Source organism: Agelaius tricolor, unplaced genomic scaffold (assembly GCF_023055355.1).
Source record: "Agelaius tricolor isolate 1412-34295 unplaced genomic scaffold, bAgeTri1.0.p SCAF_43, whole genome shotgun sequence".
NCBI lineage: Eukaryota > Metazoa > Chordata > Aves > Passeriformes > Icteridae > Agelaius > Agelaius tricolor.
Genome location: NW_027269303.1, coordinates 3,194,461 through 3,211,512, shown reverse-complemented (window position 1 = coordinate 3,211,512; position 17,052 = coordinate 3,194,461). Strand labels below are relative to the sequence as shown.

Genomic DNA, 17,052 nt, shown 5'->3' with positions numbered 1-17,052 from the left:
GGCTCGAAACAGAGATTGGCTCTGATCCCGATTGGCCCAGGGGAAAAAGTGCCCGAGAAAGGGGAACAAGGAAAAATGTCATTGCCTTCAGTCCCACCATCCCGAAGACCCAAGGCAACCCTAATGCGTTCTGAGACCCCAGAGAGTGCAGGGGCTTCAGACTCTGACTCAGACACAGATGATACCATTCCACTCCCTGATGAAATGAGGTTTACTCCCAGCGATATCGAGGAGGCAGGTCACTCTTTAGGAGCGTACCGCCCCGATTCGCAGGAGTCAGCGGGACAGGAGGTGGAAAAAGTGGCGGAGTCGGGGAGGGGGGTTCAAAGGGAACAAGTGGGGAGGGGGGATGCACTCTCTCGCGGCAGGCGCGGCGGTGGCAGCGGCTGGCAGGGGGGCCGTGGAGGTGATGGGAGACATGGGTTCTGGTGCGGCTTTTGCGAGCGCAACGCCGAGAGTGGCGGCAGCCTCGGCTGGCGCGGTGCCAAAAGTGCGCGCGAGGGGCAAGGCTCCCGGGACAGCCGGGGAGGGCTTTCAAACCAACGTGGCAGCGTCAGACATGGGCAGCAAGGGTGGAGCAGCTGCAGGGCTCCAGTAGGCTACCAAGGGGGGACGCAGGGGACGTGCGGTGGTGATGTCAGACCCGGAGGTCTGGATGCGGAGATCGCCTTGGATCGCGGTGCGAAAGGGGATACTGCCAGGGGGAGGGCCGCATTCTTCGGCGGGGGGTGTGGATACAGTGTCAGAGGAGGAGGAGAGAGGGACAGGAACAGACAATAGGGAGGAGATTTCGGAGGTGGAGCAGGACGGAGACAGTGATGTCAGTACAGGGGAGGCAGGGGGCATTCCTGAAGGCGCGCGTCCGCGGGAGGTGCAGACAGAGCGTGGACGGGGGTGCGTCCGATCCCCTGTGACGTCTCGGGCAAAGAGGAGGGGCCACGTTCGGGGTTCGACATCCCGGGGCTCCACCCCCTCTCCGGTCCCGATGCCTTTAGCCTCAATCCCTATGGTTCGAACCTCTTCCACTCTAAAGAAACATTCAAGTATTCAACCCTCAATGCCAGCTCAGTTAACAGCCATGCAAACTCGGTCTCAAACACGATTGCAAGCGTTGCAGTCTGCTAAGCAGGAACCGATCGAGTTCGTGTCGGCATCACAGTTGTCCAGGCAGGCGACAGCGCCACCTCGTGGAGGGACGACTGCACTGCAGGACATGTTGGACCTGCTCGACAGCGCCACCACATCACCTGCTGGCCAAACTGCAACAATGCAACAATTTTTTCCAACGATTACAAAAAGAAAACCACATTAAAGAAAACAAAAACAACAACAACAACACAACAAAAGGATAATTTTCCATCAACTTCAGGATCATATGAAGTTGAAGACAGTTCAGATGAAGCACAGCCTCAAGGAGAAGAAATGATACACATTACAGCAAGAGAGGGAATTCCAGCATGGATGCTTTCAGCAGCAGAAGCAGCAAGAAATCTTCTGCAGTCTTTTGATGCAGCAAAAAGAACGCGTTCAAGAGAACCTCAAGATTCTTTTTCAGATTTAGGAGCAAGACCGAAGACCTCAAGTCAAAGAACATGGAGTGAAGGATCACCAAGAGCCTCCACGATTCCATTGTGCAGGCAATGGCCAATGGAGTTTCCAGAGGAGGAAGAAACTCAAGTTGTGAGCAACGACTCAGAAGAGGGACAAAAAGAATAAAAACTTTGGGGGTTTTTCCTTTGTGGCTTTTAGTGAGAGCATGACAATGATTTTTCATAAGGATGAAGTCATGGGCTTCATGATGCTCATGCTTTCATCTGTTGCTTTAAGCAATGGAGCAAATCTACCCATCAATCAACGAAAACAAAATGTTTGGGAAACTTTAGCCCAGGCAGCAAATTTAGAAAGTATCTCCCTGACACATTCGAAACCAGGGAAACCATTCACAGCATGCATGGTTGGGTTGCCAGTGAACGAATGGCCAATTCCAGGGCATTCTCCAATGGAGATTTTGCAGGTCATCAAAGATCCTGTGAATGAATGGTGTGCTTGGACACATCTTTTACCTGTGGCTTCTACCGAACCGCAGGAATTGGAAATTTTCGGGTCCACAACAATGGAACTATGCATGAAATTCGAAATTTCGAATGTGTCAAGGACAAACAAAAGCGTTGATGTCACTCCAAATCACGAGTTTTATAGAAACGCATCAGCTTGGTGCAATCACACCGAGACGACAGCCAAAGGATCAATCCAGGTCCCAGTGCAATTGCCACATGGGTTGTTTTTAATTTGTGGGGACAGAATTTGGCACGGCATTCCTGCAAATGCCAAGGGAGGTCCAGCATTGGGAGGATTTCAATGTTATCACCAGATTTGAACGTATTGAGAGAGCAAAAACATAAAGAGAAAAGGTCCTTGCAACATTACAGTGCAAACTGTGATGATGAAGTATACACCTGGGACAAGGCAAGGAGAATTGCGGCAGCAATTTTCTCACCTCAGACAGTGTCGGGGGTGGCCTTGACTCAACTGGACCACATGGGTTGTTGGTTGAGCAAGCATGCTCAATCAGTCTCTCTCGCTTTGAGTGAGATGTTAAAAGACATAAGTAGTGTGAGAGAGGCAACTCTTCAAAATAGAGCAGCGATCGATTATCTATTGCTCGCTCATGGACATGGGTGTGAAGAGTTTGAGGGAATGTGCTGCATGAATCTCTCGGATCATTCAAGATTAATTCATGAAAGTATTCAAAAAATGAAAGACAGTATAAAAAAACTCGGCGAAATCACTGGATCATGGATTGATGATGTGGCGGGATTTTTTGATCTTTCTACCTTATGAAGAGGGTTTTTAAAAATGGGATTTTATATTCTAATAATACTCTTAGTCCTCATGCTCATCGTCCCATGCATCTTTTTATGTGTGTGACGTGTCATGAGTCAAGTTGCCAAAGAAGTATTCTTGGTGCAAACAGAATGGGGAGATGTGGGAACTCAGCACATCACTCCCGATGTCCAGAGTTACCGAGAGAACCCTTGGGGGTCTCGGAAATCCTGGAATGTTGCCAAGAGTGTTTGGTGGCTTGATTTTGATCCATCCACAGAAGTGACAGCAGTTTGAGGACATGAGAATCACTTTAGAGTGAAGGGTGTAAAAGGGACACATTTAGAGGGTGAAATATAAACTATAAGGTTTTTGGTACAGGGGGGTTATGGAGACAAGATGGAGGGATCAGGGCATGTCTCGTCCTTCTTCTTTCTTCTTCTTGTCTTCCATCTCCTGTGGTGATGTTGGCACTTGGGGATTGGTTTATGGTGAAGGTGTACTTGCCAACATGGGTGAAAAGTATTGGAAAATAAAAGTAAATATCATGTATGTAGATTTTAGTATAAAAAGACATGACTGCCTCGTGGGTGGTAAGAGTGCCCTTAGCTGCCTTGCAGATCAGACCTCTGTTGAGCAGACAGAAAATTTTGTAGATAAGAAACAATAAACAATCTGAAGATCGAAAAGCTGAAGAGTCCAGACTCGTCCTTTGAAACGCGGGCCACCCAAGAACCACCCTACCCGTGTCGGGGCAGAGACAGACAGCCGAACCGGACAGGGGATCCCTGAGTGCAGCAAACGGGAGAGTTCCCGGCTGGGAGAGGCCCCACTCAGAGGGAGTCGCTGGCCCAGGAGAGCTCCAAGGGCTCCTTTTGGAGCGCTGTTTGCAGGGCCCCAAGAGAGGGGCTTCAGTCCCAGCAATGGTTCATCCTGGCCGCACTTGGCACCAACAGCTTTCTCTGGCAGGGTGAGAACAGGGATGTTGTGCCACGGAGGGAACAAAACCAGCTCCCAGGGCTGCTCCTCCAGAAAGCAGGAGCTGGTTGGGCAGCAGCAGTGCCTGGAGCAGACAGTGTTTGTGATGAGCTACAGAGGAGCTGAGCCCAGGGGCTGTTGGCCAAGGCCGAGCCCCAAGGAGCATTTCTCAGCTGGCAGGGCGGCCTGAGAAGGGGAGGGGGGAATGCAGCAGCACAGGGCCCATGGAACCAAGGGACCATTGTGACACTGTGGGGCCTTGTGAGACTAAGGGACCATTGTGACACTGTGGGGCCCTGTGAGACCAAGGGACCATTGTGACACTGTGGGGCCTCATGGAACCAGTGAGACCATTGTGACCCTGGGGGTCCCCACAGAACCAAGAGGACCATTGTGATTGTGTGGGTCCTCATGAAACCAAAATGCCTTTGTGACACTGCAGGGCTGCATGGAACCAAAGCTCCAGGGAGACACAGAGGGGCCTCCTGGCATCAGTGGTCCATTGTGACACTGTGGAGCCAAAGGAAACCATTGTGACATTGCAAACCTCCAGGGTCAAATGTCCATTTTGACCTTGCAGGGCTCATGAAACGGAGGAGTCATGTGACACTGTGGGGCCTGGGGAACCATGGAGACCATTGTGACACTGCTGGACCACATGGAATCAAGGCACCATTATGATACTGCAGGGCCCCATAAAACCAAGAGAACATGGAAATGGTCTGTCTTGGCCTCCCAGAGGCCACCTGACTGGTCCAGCTGACCTTGGCTTGTTGAGGGTCTCTTCTGCTAATGAAACACTGTGGCTCTGTACTTTCCTTCCTATGGAAAAGAACTCTCCTTCTCCTCCAGGCACCCATGACCAGAATTAGGATTTCTCCTCCAAATTTCCTTATATCCAGGGATTGTTCCCACAGGAATATTTCCAGGACAAGGCTGTCTTGCAGTGGTTTTACAAGGGTCACCTGTCAGCTATCCCCAAAACACTGGGAAAGGCTCTGTGCTTTCCTTCCTATGGGAAAGAATTGTCCTGCTTCTCCTGGTGCCCATGGCTGAGTTTGGGCTTCCACCTAAAAAATTCCCTAAATCCAAGGACTGCTCCCAGACAAAATATGCCATTCCTGACAAGTCTGGCTGGCCTTGGCCTGGTGAGGCTCTCCAAACATTGGGGGTCCATACTTTCCTTCCTATGGAAAAGAACTGCCCTTCTCAGCCAAGTGCCCATGGCCAGAAATGGGATTCCCACCTCCAACATTCCCTGTTGTGACAGACTGGAGGAGATTGTTGGCTCAAAATATTTCATGCGTGGGGGAGGAAGGGTCAGGTCCTGTCGTGAACGGCGGGAGAAATGCGACACACCATATGCGATGAATAGCAAATCCCGAAGTTTATTGAAAACCCACACATATTTATATTGGTGTTAATGAAGCTTATACATATTGCAAAAGCTGAGCTCATTATTGGTTAAAGCACACTTAGATCAACCACACCTACTTCTATCTTCTAACAATTATTTTGCTTCTATGTTTGCATTCTTCTAACTTTTCTACCTAAGATAACTACATTTTCTGGCAAGCAATTTTCTCCCCCGTCTTCCCGTTTCAGAGAAGGTCACTGTGACCTTTGTCAGTAATTGGACACTGGTTGCTCAGTTCCCAGCTTGTTTCCCCTATCCTTATCCATTGGTATCACATCGAAATGTCCTTTCTCAGCTAACCAATTATCCAAAAAGCTCTCTACAAGGTCCAGCCTTGCCCTGCCCTGGAACCCCAATCCCCCCAGAGCCTCTATCCCAGCCCAGCAGTGGCTGCCAGTCCCTGGCACAGCACAGGCAATGCTCCACAGCCACCTCTGCAGCCCCCAGCCCAGCTCCTGAGGGACCAAATGAGCCCAAGCCCCACCTGGGGGAAGGGCCCAGGGAGACCAAGGGGTATTGAAGGCTGACCACAAGGCAAGCACACATCTTGACCCTGCATCCTCTTGGAATTTCCATCTGAACAGTGCTGGAATGCAGGAGTTGGTAGCTGTGTGTGTGCTTCTCTGTATCTTTTTTGTCTTTCTCTCTTTCTGTGTATTCTTATTCTGTTTCTGTGCTCCTGCAAATTTTGATTAATATTAAATTGAACAAGCTTAGAGTTTGTGAAGTTGAATGGGCCAAGTCAATGCTTTGAGAAATGTTTTTTGTTGATTGAATGTCTGTCGTAGTTTGACATGAGAAGAATTTTTGAAAAGTAATAGAATATTTTTGTGTAACTGACAATCTGTTAAACCACTTAGATTCTGAATATGCCTCTGTGAAACACATATGTTAAATATGAAAAAACCCAGGAGCCTCCTCTTTCTTTCCCAGTCAACAAAGAAGCAGCAGGCCCTGGCCCTGGCCCCCATCTCAACCAAACCAAACCAAACCAAACCAAACCAAACCAAACCAAACCAAACCAAGCAACCCTGCCATGGGCTGAGCCCCTTCCCCCCTCCCCAGGCCGTGCCCCTCCCACCCCCATTGGCCCCATTCTGACCAAACCAAACCCCAACAACTCCCAAACAGGAAAACAAAAGAGGCTACAAAACCCCAACCAGAACAAAGCCAGCCACAACTATTAAAATCTCACCATCAAGTCCCCTCCCCCCAACACAACTAAAACCAAAACCCCCTAAAACTTACAACCCATAGAAAATAACCCTACTACTAAAATTAAACAAAAAGCCCCCAAAAATGAACCATAAAACCAATCCTAACACAACCCAACCATAACTTCCACCACAAGTTACTGGCAAGTCAGGTGCCAACCCTTTCAATACTTCAATCAATCCTCCCTCAAAAAAAAAGGGAAAAACAAAATACAAACATAAAAGAATTATAAAACCATCAAAGTCAGTAAAGAAGACATGAAATCCCAAACAAAAAAAAGGAAAAGTACCTAAATCTTAAAAATAAAATCCTCTTGTAAACTATAAAGAAAAAAACTCTTTTTTATAGCACATAAAATTATAAAAAATAAAAATATTCAAATTATTATCAAACAAAACACCTGCATACTAAAACAAACCAAATGTTAAAATAACTGTAATTTCATAAAAAGTTTAAACAGGAAAAGATAAAAACATAATCCAGTACCCCCAAGAGAAGATCTCTATTCCCAGAGATAAAAATAATTTCAAAAGTAAATAATAAAAGCTTTTACCTTTAAATGAGTCATCTTTAAAACAATACCCCATAAGTTGGCAAGGCCCATCAAAAAGCTGTGGAAAAGCTTCTGGCAATAAAAACAACTTAACAATACCAAAGTTCCACAGAACTGATATCCATGACAAAATTAAGAACACAAAAACCTTATTTTTTCATTTTGTAGAAAAATCTCCATAACCTTAACAATAAAAACTTCTCTCCCTAAGTAAAATAAAAAAGACTATTCTAGAAATAGTAACCTAACTAGAAATTAAAATTTTACTTTCTTTAAATTGTCAGTAAAAAGAAAAAGTTGTAAAGAAAAATAAAGTGTCCAAAGAATTTAATTCTTACTCCTTTTTTCTTTCTTAATTTACTTTTAATAAAAATTTCTTTATACACTTTTGAAATTTTAAGCCCACTTTACCTTTCTCGTAATCCAATCTCACAACAAAATAAATACATAAATAATTAACCAACACTAAAACCCACCATACTCATCAAATCGTTAGTTAAGAAATCTCAAGATTAGAAAAATCTTAAATTAACAAACCAAAACCACTACAATGTCATAATAAACCTTTTGCCAAAGTTTCCCTGATTTTCTAAAGTTCCCAGTAAAGGCTGATTTATAGTTTGGAGCTCCTGAGAACCTCTTGTTGGCATTTCTCCAGGGAGTCCAACTCAGAGGACAGAAACAACTGTAAATTCCTTTTAAATGTCTCTTTGAGAGAGTTATTTTAGGGATGGGAGTCAGGGCTTGTCTGTGCTGCTTGGCCCAGCCCAGGCAGGGCTTTCCCAGCCACATTCCACACTCCATTGCCCAGCTGGAGCCACTGGTGCCTCTGAGTTGTGCTGCCCCAGCCCCAGGGATGCTCTCCTTGTCTGCCCATTCCCCCACGGTCTCTGGGCAGGGATGGCTTCAGTGGGGGCTGCTGACATCCTCAGCAACTTGGAGGCTGCTGCTGAATTTCCCTGCTCCAGAGGCTTGTTCAGCCTTCAGCTCTTCAGTGCAGGAATTCAGTGTCCCAGGGCTCATTAACATTCAGAACACCTGAACAAGTCAAGCCTCAGGGAATCATTTGATTTTAATTTTCAAATCATTTGTGGTTAATTAGACAGATCTCAGTAGTATATCTGCAGTGAATGCAATATATTTAAAAAGACAGTGAGGAAAGATTTTTCAGGTCCTGTTTAGCTTTTTTCCCCCTGTTAATTCATTGACACGTGATATCTCCAACTGACACTGAATCCAAGTACCTCCTCCTGTTTGAATAGATATGCAAATCAAGACCCTTCATGGCTGACAATCAATCAGACTCTGTCCCTACCCCCACCCCACCATTTCCCCCATCCAAGCCCTGGCACTCAGAGCAGCCTTGTGCAAATCTGAGCTCCCTCCAGCCCAGGCTGCACCTGCAGCTTTCAGCTCCTTGGCTCCAACTCCCACCTGCTTTCCTTGGAGAAGGAGCTGCCTGGGACACAGAGGGATGTTCATTTCTTGCTAGCCAGCAAAGCCAAGGGAAGGCACAGCTCCATCAAATGCAAAAGTCATTCCTCTGCTGGATATTAAATCCACTTTGCACAGCAGACAGTCTCAGAGCAATGGAAAACACCTTCTGTACCCAGCACAGATCCCAAGGTCCCCCCAAACCCTCCCTGCCCCAATTCTGCCCAGATTTGCTCTTTGCACACATGAGTCACACACTGAAGTCAGGAGTTCCCTCCATGCCCAGAGGGAGGAAAAGAGAGAAAGGGGATGAAGAGCTTTCCTATGCCAAGGTCCAAGTGCAGCCCCTGCGGTGGGAACCACAACTCATCAGGTTTGTGTCCTTTGGGCTCAGGGCCTGGTGACACTCAGAGGCACAGAAAGGTTTCTTTCCAGCAGACAGAACCTGATCATTTGAACAGTTTAATAACATCACAGCTCTTCCCTCAGCTCTCTGTGATGTCCCAGCAGCATCTGACATGTCTCCCATCCCCAAGAGATGTCCATACAGGAACAACTTCAGACAAAGACATAGGAAAAAGTAATTCTGTATAAGATGGAAACGTAAATAGGATATTGACTAATATAATTTTTTTGAACATCAGAAAGACTGGGCAATTTCCTGTTGCTCAAAGCATGAAACCAGTTGGTTGAGAAGCATATGAATTACCACAGAGCACCTGGAGAAGGAAATCAGAGAGCAGTAGGAAGCACATAGATCCACCTACTCTAAATGAAGAGATGTCCTTTGAAATGATCATTTAAACAAGAGAGCTGTAAATACCTGAAGGAAGAGGGAAACAATGAATAGAATATTGGTGACACCAGTAGAAGGCAAGATCAGTATTTCTCCTCTTGCCATCAGTAACCTCCAGGAAATTCCTGTTCCTTGTGGGAAAACATTGCCATTTCTTAAAAAGCCATGAAATGATCCAGATAATAAAGATTTGCTTGTATATTATCAAACCAACAATTATTAACACCTGTGCCCCTTTCCAGGAAGACATCAGCTGTGTGCCCATGAACAGGCAGTGCCTCTTGTGCCCTGAGGTGCCCAGCTGGGATTGGATCTCTCCCAGAGCACCTGAGGGCACCTTGCAAGCTGCAGATCCCTGACAGCCCCGCAGGGCTCCTGTGCCATCAACATCTGCTCTGCTCCAGTCTGAAACAGGGCCCAGTATGGTGCTGGGATCATCAGAGAGCTGAGGTGTGTGCTGGAATTCAATGGCCTCCCCATCCCGCAGCAGCCCTGCATTTCCCTGCTGCAGCCTTGGTCTCCAGCCCAGCCATGGAGGCTCTTTGGGCTCTGGAGTGTTGCTGCAGCCGCCAAGGGCAGCTGAGCTCTGCCTTTGGCCCAGTCAGGCCTGGGCAGCGCAGGCCATGCTCAGCAATTGCTTGTGTGTGCCTGGCCTTGCTGTCAGCCCCGGCAGCGGCTGCGTGGCCCCTTTGTGGCCCTGTGCTGGCCCAGCCATGGTGGCCCAGCCCCTGTGCAGGCCCAGCCCAGGCCAGGAGCATTGCGGCTGGGAACGGCCCCTGTGCCGTGGTGCCCACAGCAGCCTTGGGGCTCTGTGCCCCATGGCCTCCCTGCTGGGCAGCCTCTGCCAGCTCCTGCAGAGCCCCTGGCACCTGTGGGGCTGCACAGACAGCCCTGCCTCGGGCTCTGCCGGCCTCTGGGCCAGCAGAGAGGCAGCCAGGGCTGACCATGGCCGGGAACAGGCCCTGAGCCCCACAGGAGGATGGAGCTGGGCCACAGCCAAACTCAGCCCAGGCCAAAGCTGGGCTCAGCAGCCAGGGCTGCCAACGCTTGGGCACAGAGGCTGGACACAGATAAATGTCCTGGGCCCGCTCCCTGCTCTGTCCATGCCACCAAGGGCACAGAGCAGCCTCCTCTCTGGGCCACTTGCCTGTTTGCAATGCCTTGCACAGGTGCTGGCCCTGCCCAACAAGGCCTGGCCTGAGTCCTGCCCCTGCACACTCAGCCAGGCTGAGATGGACACTGATGGTTTCTGGGCCGGCTCTTGGAGCCCAGCCCAGCTCCTTGCAAGCTCGGCCAGCTGCCCTGAGCTCTGGGCTGCACCAAGGGCCTCTCTGAGCCCAGCCCAGCCCAGCCGGCTCTGGCCCCACAGCTCTGCTCAGGCCAGGCTGCTCTGGGCACTGGGCCCACGGCCTCAGCCCCTGCCAAGGCCACAGCAGCAGCTGCAGCTGCCACAGGACTCAGCCCCAGCCATGGGGGAAGGTGCTTGGCCAAGGCCAAAGGAGGCCCCCTGGCTGCCCTGCTCCCCCCGGGCTGAGGTGCATAGAGCTCTGCAGCCCCTGCTGCCATCCCATCTACCCAGGGCAGCACAAGAGCCCCAGCCTTGGGGCCCTCAAGAGCTGCTCCTGCTCCAGGCCCAGGGCCCATGCCAAAGCTGGGGCAGCCACAAAGCTGTGCCCATTTCTGTTCATTGCTACTCTCATGGGGATGGATCCTCAGCCACTTGGAGGTTGCTGATGAATTGTATTACTCCAGAGGCCTCTTCTTTCTTGAGCTCCTCAGTTCAGGAATTCAGTTAGAAGAGCTCATAAACATTTGCTCAAAACACCTGAGAAAAAAAGTATTTCGGATTAAATTAAGTTTTCAATTCTTCTGTGGTTAAATAGACAGATTTCAATAATTTGTTGAAAGTGAATATAATGTGATGAAAACATTTCAAAGAGGACTGTTTTGTCCAGTTTTCTTTTCCTTTTTATAGATTGATATCATCAATCCAATATATAAACATCCAATTGATATTGACCCCTAGCAACTTCTAATGCAGTGTGGAGAGATATGAAAATCAAGACCCTTTATGGCTGACAATCAATCACAGTTTGTCCCCACCCCCTCCCCACCATTTCCCTCATCCAACCCCTGGCACTCCTATGGATCAGGAATGGTTTGACCCGCAGAACCAGGGCAGTGATTCTTCCCCTGTGCTCAGCACTGGTTGGGCAGCACCTCAAGTGCTGTGTCCAGTTCTGGGCCCCCCAATTTAGGAAGGACACAGAGGGCTGGAGTGTGTCCACAGAAGGGAAACAAGGCTTGTCAGGGGTCTGGAACACAAGTCCTGTGAGGAGCAGCTGAGGGAGCTGGGGTTGTTTATCCTGGAGAAGAGGAGGCTCAGGGGAGACCTCATCACTCTCTACAACTCCCTGACAGGAGGGTGCAGCCAGGTGGGGGTCGGGCTCTTTTCCCAGGGAACAGCGACAGGACAAGAGGACACAGCCTTCAGCTGCACCAGGGGACATTTAGGCTGGACATTGGAAATATTCTTCACACAAAGGGTGATTGGGCATTGGAATGGGCTGCCCAGGGAGGTGGGTGAGTCACCATCCCTGGAAGTGTTTAAGGAAAGACTGGATGTGGCACTCATTGCCATTGTCTGGGTGACAAGGTGGTGTTGGGTCCCAGGTTGGACTTGATGCTCTCCAAGGTCTTTTCCAGCCCGGTTGATTCTCTGATGATTGTGACCCTGAAGAGCCCTGGGGAAGCAAGGGGCCATTGTGACACTGCGGGGCCTGGTGGCACTAAGAGGACCATGGTGACACTGTGTATGACATGGCAGCACAGAGCCATGGGGCCATTGTGACACTGTGGGGCTGAATGGAAGCAAGGAGTCCATGGTGACAGTCTGGGTCCTGGTGGCACCACAGAGGCCACTGTGACCCTGCAGGGCCTTGTGGAACCATGCAGAGCATTGTGACAGAGCAGGACCTGGTTTCATGATGGGGCCATTGTGACACTGCAGGACCCCATGGAACCAAGGGGCCAGGGCTGCTCCTCAGGGACTCCTGGAATGAAGGAAACATGTTTGACACTGTGGTGGCCCTTGGGACCAGGAGGCCATTGTGACACTGTGGAACCAAGGAGAGCATGGCTGCAGTGCCAGACCTCATGGAACCCAGGATCCATTGTGACACTGCAGGGCCCAAGGATCCAAGGGACTTTCTGACACCAAGGTTTCCCATGGAACCAAAGGGACATTGTGACACTGGGAGGCCCCATGGAGTCATGGAGACCATTGAAACACTCAGGGGCCTCATTGAACCATGGTGACACCAAGTTGTCTGGGAGTGTGGTTCTTCTGGAGGGTAGGAGGGCTCTGCACAGGGCCCTGGACAGGCTGGATCCAGGGCTCAAATACAACAAGGTGAGGTTTAACAAGTCCAAGTACCGGGTCCTGCATTTTGGCCACAAGAACCCCTGAAGCACTACAGGCTGGGGACAGTGGCTGCAGAGCAGCCAGGCAGAAAGGGACCTGCAGGGACTGATGGACAGCAGGCTGGACATGAGGCAGCAGTGTGCCCAGGTGGCCAAGAAGGCCAATGGCTCCTGGCCTGGATCAGGAATGGTGTAGCCAGCAGAAGAAGGGAAGAGATGGGCTGTTTGCAGTGAAGGGAACAGGGGTGGGCAATGGGAAGAAATTTGTAGCAGGAAGAGTAAAGAAAGCAAAGGTGAAGCCAAGGAAATGCTCAGGGCAGTTTGGGGGTGGCTGCCAGGCAGCCCTGGCTCTGAGCAACAGCGTCTGCAGTGGCACAGGAAACTCCCAGCTGATGGGAACAAACTTTCTGGCTGAGTGCAGAGGCCAGGACAAAGCTGAGTGGTTTCCCTGGTGTCCCCCAGGCCTTGCTGGCCCCAGGGGCTGATGGCATTTGTGCTCCCTCAGGTTCATGTCCCCATAGCAACAGCATGGGCGTGCTCCTGCCTGCTGTGTGCAATGCAAACAGGGGCTGCTGAGGCAGTGCTGCCGTGTCTGTGCCTGCAAGGATGGGGCACCTGTGTGAGCTGGGGGAGAGGCCAGGGCTGCAGAGGGGGGATGTTGTTAGCAGCTGCATGAGGACGCTCTGGGACACTGCCCTGGGCTGTGCAGCACACTGGGCATGGATCAGCCCCTGCTCTGCTGCTCCTTCCCGTCTGCCCCAGGGCCCTTGCAGAGCCCCAGCCATGCTGTTTGTCCCTAGCCTGCCCACGGCCAGCCTGGGGCTGCTCACGGGGGTTTCTGTGCTGAGCATTGGCCTAGCCGTGTTCTTGAGAGAGCCTGGGCAAGGAGCCTGGAGCCCCCAGGGCCTGGCCTGAGGCGTCAGCGCTGCCCCAGCAGTGCCCATGGCCTGTCCCTGCTGCAGCCCCGGCACTGCCACCCCCAGGGCTGTGCCCGGCCCCGAGAGCACTCAGGCCCTGCAGCAACACCAGGGCCACCAGGGCAGCGGGGCAGGGCCACGGCAGCAGCACTGGCAACACCAAGTGCTGCTGCTGCTGCTGCTGGGCACAGCTGCTGGGCCAGCACTGATCTGCCCCAGCTCTGCACACAGACATTGCTGCTGCAGCTCCAGAGAAGGCAACAGAAGGGCATCTCTGCAGAAAACTCTGCTGGCAGATCCTTTAGTTCCTTTAAAGCCACAGAGAACACAGCCCCTCATTGACACAGTCTGTAGCCACAGGGAAGGTGGAAAGAAACAAAATGAGAAATGGCATAAGGAATGGCTTTTCGTTGTGGACCATATGAAAAAAATAAAACAAAGGAAAGAAATCTCCAAAATGAAAGCAACAAGAAGTATCAAAAATGAGTATTATTATAAGTGATTTGCAGAAATTCTCCAGCAGATTAATGTTTCTGAAAGCATCCAGTCATCAGTCTCCACACTGCAACCTTGAGCTCCTGGTTCCTCAGGCTGTAGATGAGGGGGTTCAGGTCTGGAGGCACCACGGAGTACAGAACTGACAGGGACAGATCCAGGGATGGGGAGGACATGGAGGGGGGCTTCAGGTAGGCAAATGAGGCGGGAAAGAAGAACAGAGAGACTACGGCCAGGTGAGGGAGGCAGGTGGAAAAGGCTTTGTGCCGTCCCTGCTCAGAGGGGATCCTCAGCACAGCCCTGAAGATCTGCACATAGGAGAAAACAATGAACACAAAACAGCCAAATGCTAAACACACACTAACAGCCATAAGCCCGATTTCCCTGAGGTAGGATTTGGAGCAGGAGAGCTTGAGGACTGGGGGGATTTCACAGAAGAACTGGCCCAGGGCATTGCCATGGCACAGGGGCAGGGAAAATGTATTGGCCGTGTGCAGCAGTGAATAGAGAAAGGCACAGGCCCAGGCAGCTGCTGCCATGTGGGCACAAGCTCTGCTGCCCAGGAGGGTCCCGTAGTGCAGGGGTTTGCAGATGGACACGTAGCGGTCGTAGCACATGATGGTCAGCAGGGAAAATTCTGCTGAGATGAAGAACATAAGGAAAAAGAGCTGAGCAGCACATCCAGTGTAGGAGATGATCCTGGTGTCCCAGAGGGAATTGTGCATGGCTTTGGGGACAGTGGTGCAGATGGAGCCCAGGTCAGCGAGGGCCAGGTTGAGCAGGAAGAAGAACATGGGCGTGTGCAGGTGGTGGCCGCAGGCTACGGCGCTGATGATGAGGCCGTTGCCCAGGAGGGCAGCCAGGGAGATGCCCAGCAAGAGGCAGAAGTGCAGGAGCTGCAGCTGCCGCGTGTCTGCCAATGCCAGCAGGAGGAAGTGCCTGATGGAGCTGCTGTTGGACATTTGCTGTGCCTTGGCATGGGGATCTGTAAGAAAAGTAATCATGGAATAGTTGGGTTTGGAGAGGACTTGAAATATCCCAGCACAGCCTGGGGGCACTTTCCCCCCACTGCCTGCCCAGGGCTCTGCTGCCTGGAGCTGTCCCTGCCAGCAGCTGCTTCCCTGTGCCCAGGGCTGGGCCCTGCCAGTGCTGCCAGAGCCCAGCCCAGCCCTGGGGGCTCAGCTCTGCCCTGCAGAGCCCTCCCAGCTCAGGCACTGCCCAGGGGCAGCTCTGCCTCTGCAGGCTCTGATGGCAACGTCAGAGCAACCCTGAGGAGGCTGGAAAAGCGACACTGATGCTGCCTCAAAGGACTGATTTCTTTCACTGCATGGTTTATTCAGATCTCAGATAATTTATTATCTTTCCTCAGCCTTACCTGAGGGATGAATATCTATGTACAATTTCCCATCCAGGCAACACAGAGAAGTAGAATGAAAAGCAGGATTTCCCCTTTTATGCAGCCCCTGCCTTGCTGTGCTCACTGTATAATCTAAATTCTGCAGTTCAATGACATGCTGGGAGCAGTCCTGAACAATGCAGCATCCTCCCCACACAAGGAGAACACTCCCAAGCCTCACCAGCTGTCTCCTCCCAGCCAGATCTTGTCCCCCAGTGCTGGGAGCAGCTGCCAGGGCTGGCTGAGAGCTGTCCCTGGCAGGCAGCAGAGTCCCTGCCCCAGCACAGCGCCCTGGGCTGCAGGACCCTGCTCTGCAGGACAGCCCTGGGCACCCCTGGCTGCTCTGCACAAGAGACAAGCAGAGAATGTACTCACAGGCTCTGCAGGCATTGGCATGTTCCAGCTTGAGGAGATGGCTCCAGGAGCTGCAGCTGCATTGTCCTGCAGCCAGAGGTTCCTGTGCCAAGGGCTGGCAGTGATTGTGCCCCAGGCACTTCTCAGCCCCTTCCCAGCCCTGACTGATTGAAGCTCTCTGTGCCTCTGGGCTGTGCCCGGGCTGGCTGCAGGCAGTGCCCCAGCCCTGCTGGGCTGGCACAAGAGATGCTCATCCAGAGAAATGTGCTTTTGAAGCTCTTCTTGGTGACCAGGAGCTGCCTCTGTGCCAGGAGCCCAGCCCAGCTCAGCAGCACAGACACAGCACAAGGACTTTAATCAGCCTCTGGGCCTTTGTGCTCAGGCCCTGGACATCAGTTCCCTGAGAGGCAGCTGAAGAAACCTCTCCAGAACTCCACGTCAGAATCCAACTCCAAACTTTCTTGGACTTTTAATGGGTCCCAGAGAGGGACACGACTGAGAAAGTGTCCCCAGGCCCCAGGCAGAGCAGAGAACTGCAGGCAGTGATGACAGGTGGGGACAAAGAGAAGCCAAGTCTTGGTGCCCTGGGGCTCAGCAGGGTCTGTGCCAGCAAGGGCTGGGAGGAGACACTTTGTCCTGAGGCCCTGGGGCCTCCTGGCACAGCCCCAGCCAGGCTGGGCACTGTCAGCCCCTTGTGCTGCCCTCAGCATCCCCCCCTTGCCCACATCCCAGTGGCCTCAAGGATCTGCTGCAAGGAGTCCCTGGGGAGCCTTGCTCAGCAATGGCCCTGGGGGCTCCTGAATGCTCCCTGCAGGGACTGCAGGCTTTTCAAAGGACTTTGGCTTTTGCCTTGGAGTCTCTGAGAGGTTTCTGCAATCATGGCCTCCAATTATCTGCTGTAATTAGTCCCTGGAGAGGCTTTGTCAGTAACAACACTCAGTGGGGCTCATTAATACTTCAGGGTACTTCAATTTTTTAAGCTACTTGGTGCTTACCTTTTGCCACAGACTCTATGAGAAAGATTGTGCAGTCACAGCATCCAATTATCTGCTTTAATGAGTCACTTGAGAGCCTTAATCAGTAATGACAATCATTGAGGTCATTAATGCTTCAAGATACTTCAGTTATTTTAAGGTATTTGGTTTTTTCCTTTTGATCCAGACTCTGTGAGAGGTTTGTGCAATCATGGCCCCAATTATCTGCTTTAACGAGTCCCTTGAGAGCTTTGTACTGACACTCAGTGGGGCTCAT

General features: G+C 51.2%; 1 protein-coding gene and 1 pseudogene across 1 annotated transcript; both read right to left on the bottom strand.

Annotated features, from left to right (window-relative positions):
* Positions 1–17,052, bottom strand: part of LOC139604079 (zinc finger protein 850-like) — a 180,632-nt pseudogene that overhangs the window by 39,135 nt on the left and 124,445 nt on the right.
* LOC139604067 (olfactory receptor 14C36-like) lies at positions 14,081–15,063 on the bottom strand. Its single transcript, XM_071455055.1, has one exon. The coding sequence runs from the start codon at positions 15,053–15,055 to the stop codon at positions 14,081–14,083; it is 975 nt and encodes a 324-aa protein (XP_071311156.1). The 5' UTR covers positions 15,056–15,063.